Below are 1,945 nucleotides of genomic sequence, written 5' to 3'. Positions count from 1 at the left end.
TGTAGCACCATGTGGGTCCGGTTGTTTGAAGTCTCCATTGTCTCCCGAAAGTCCCTCCTATTTTGTGCTTTTCTGTTCCACTCCCTGAAATTGAGTCCAATACCAAATATAAGTAAATATTAATAATTAAAATAATATTTGGCAAGGATAAAGGGGGAAATTAACAATAAAATAACCAACAATTAACACCTATCAGTATTCACACTAGTAAATAAGGTATCATGCAGAGTCTTCTCAGGGCTGTTTGGGGGCAATCCTGCCTTTTTGTGTGATGCATATTATTTTGTAGTATATTCTTTATTTTCAGCCGTGGTTGATTTTTTATTTGCAAATTTTACGCACAACATAATCCCATATAGTTTTGTGCCCCATCCAGTTTGCCATACTTTTGCGATTGAAGATGGCTGCGAGGATTGAAAATTTGAGACCTTGTCGTAGGCAAAACACGGTGAGTGGGTGTCTACCAGAATCAAAGAGGTTGGAATCGTGTCCTCATTCTAATCAGAAGAAAAAGGTTTTGTGTATGCCTCGTCTTCCCCAAGAAATTGTCTTCAATATTCTCCTGTGTCTTCCTGCTGATATTCTCTACAATGTTATGAGATATGTGTGCCAAGAGTGGTACAATGTTATTCGTGATCCAGTTTTCGCGAATGCACATGTCCTTAAGTCTGATAGAGGCAGCCTCATCTGGACAGGCCCGAACAGATTGGGTGTTCCTTACGTGGAATTGATGAAGCCACGGGACCTGATTGAGATGACTAGGGTGCGGTTTCCTGACTTTGGAGGGATGCTCGTGTCTAGTTGTAATGGTTTGGTTTGTTATACTACAGTCAAAAGGTCATACTACCATTACATTGCAAATCCAGTTACAAAGGAAATAGTAAGAATCCCTACAGCATCTGAGGTTCCCTGGATATCATGTCTTGGATATACCAGTTCTTCTAAGGAATATAAACTGGTGGAGTTCCATGGAGGTCATGAAAGATTGGATTGTGGAATTTTGACTCTTGGAGTTGATAAAGAATGGAGATTTCTAGATGCAACAAACCAAACTTTGAAAATAAAACGATTTCTGATTGAGGTGTTGGTGGGTTCACAAGTAGCTACGGACGATGGGTTTGTACATTTGCCATATTACTCTTTTAACCTTACATTAGACTTGGAAAGTGAAACCTTCTTCTTATGTTCTGTTCCAAATTGTTCTAACACCGAGAGGGAAGACAGGAAATATTTTGGGACTGGGAGGTCACTTTGTTTTATGGATCGCAAGGGGAAGTTTTCATGGGAGCTGTGGTTGCTAAAGAATGTACCAACTGGAGATTGGACAAAGCTTGCCACTATTGATTTAGGAAGTCAAGAGCAATGGCTTCGACAAAGTCTATGTCCACAAGGATTTAGGCTTGGGCCTATTGGTTGGTTGAAAGATGGGGAGATTGCAATCTTCCATGTTAATTATGATCCTTCATTTGGCAATCTAACTCTCTTCCACGATGCCGAGGCACAACCACTACGAAATTGCATTGCTTATAATGTGAAGACTGGAGCAATGAATTCGTATAAGTTGGATGAAGATGATAATTTTTACTCGGGAGGGAGTTATGTTCCGCATGTCAAGAGTCTGGTTTCTCTAGAATTTGCAACTAACTAGTAAGTGATTCCCCATTTTATTGTATAATTAGTTTGTTTAGAGTGAGAAGGCCAGAGAGTGACATGAATTTGCGTGGGGAAATCAGAACTTAATTATCTTTGTTAGACAAGGGTTTTCGTTTTTTTTTAATAACTTTTAAGGATGGCAGTTTAACTCTTTATTCAATTTAAAACCACAGCTTATGTGTTTCAATTATTTGTCATAGATTTAACTTGTACCTCTTTGTCTTTGTTTGGAAAATAGCAAATCCTGACTTGTAGAGATATTGTGGTACTGTATCCCTATAATCCTAAAGAA

General features: G+C 38.8%; 1 protein-coding gene across 1 annotated transcript; it reads left to right on the top strand.

Moving 5' to 3' along the window:
- The first annotated feature begins 400 nt into the window (after window positions 1-400).
- Window positions 401-1,648, top strand: LOC113772828 (F-box protein At5g49610-like). Its single transcript, XM_027317309.1, has one exon. The coding sequence runs from the start codon at window positions 401-403 to the stop codon at window positions 1,646-1,648; it is 1,248 nt and encodes a 415-aa protein (XP_027173110.1).
- The last annotated feature ends 297 nt before the right edge of the window (window positions 1,649-1,945 follow it).

Source organism: Coffea eugenioides, chromosome 1, assembly GCF_003713205.1.
Source record: "Coffea eugenioides isolate CCC68of chromosome 1, Ceug_1.0, whole genome shotgun sequence".
Lineage (NCBI taxonomy): Eukaryota > Viridiplantae > Streptophyta > Magnoliopsida > Gentianales > Rubiaceae > Coffea > Coffea eugenioides.
Note: the sequence above shows the minus strand (reverse complement) of the source record. Positions and strands in the feature narration are given on the sequence as shown.

Excerpts from the sequence above, each read along its gene's own strand:
- LOC113772828 (XM_027317309.1), top strand. The coding sequence starts at position 401 with ATGGCTGCGAGGATTGAAAATTTGAGACCTTGTCGTAGGCAAAACACG.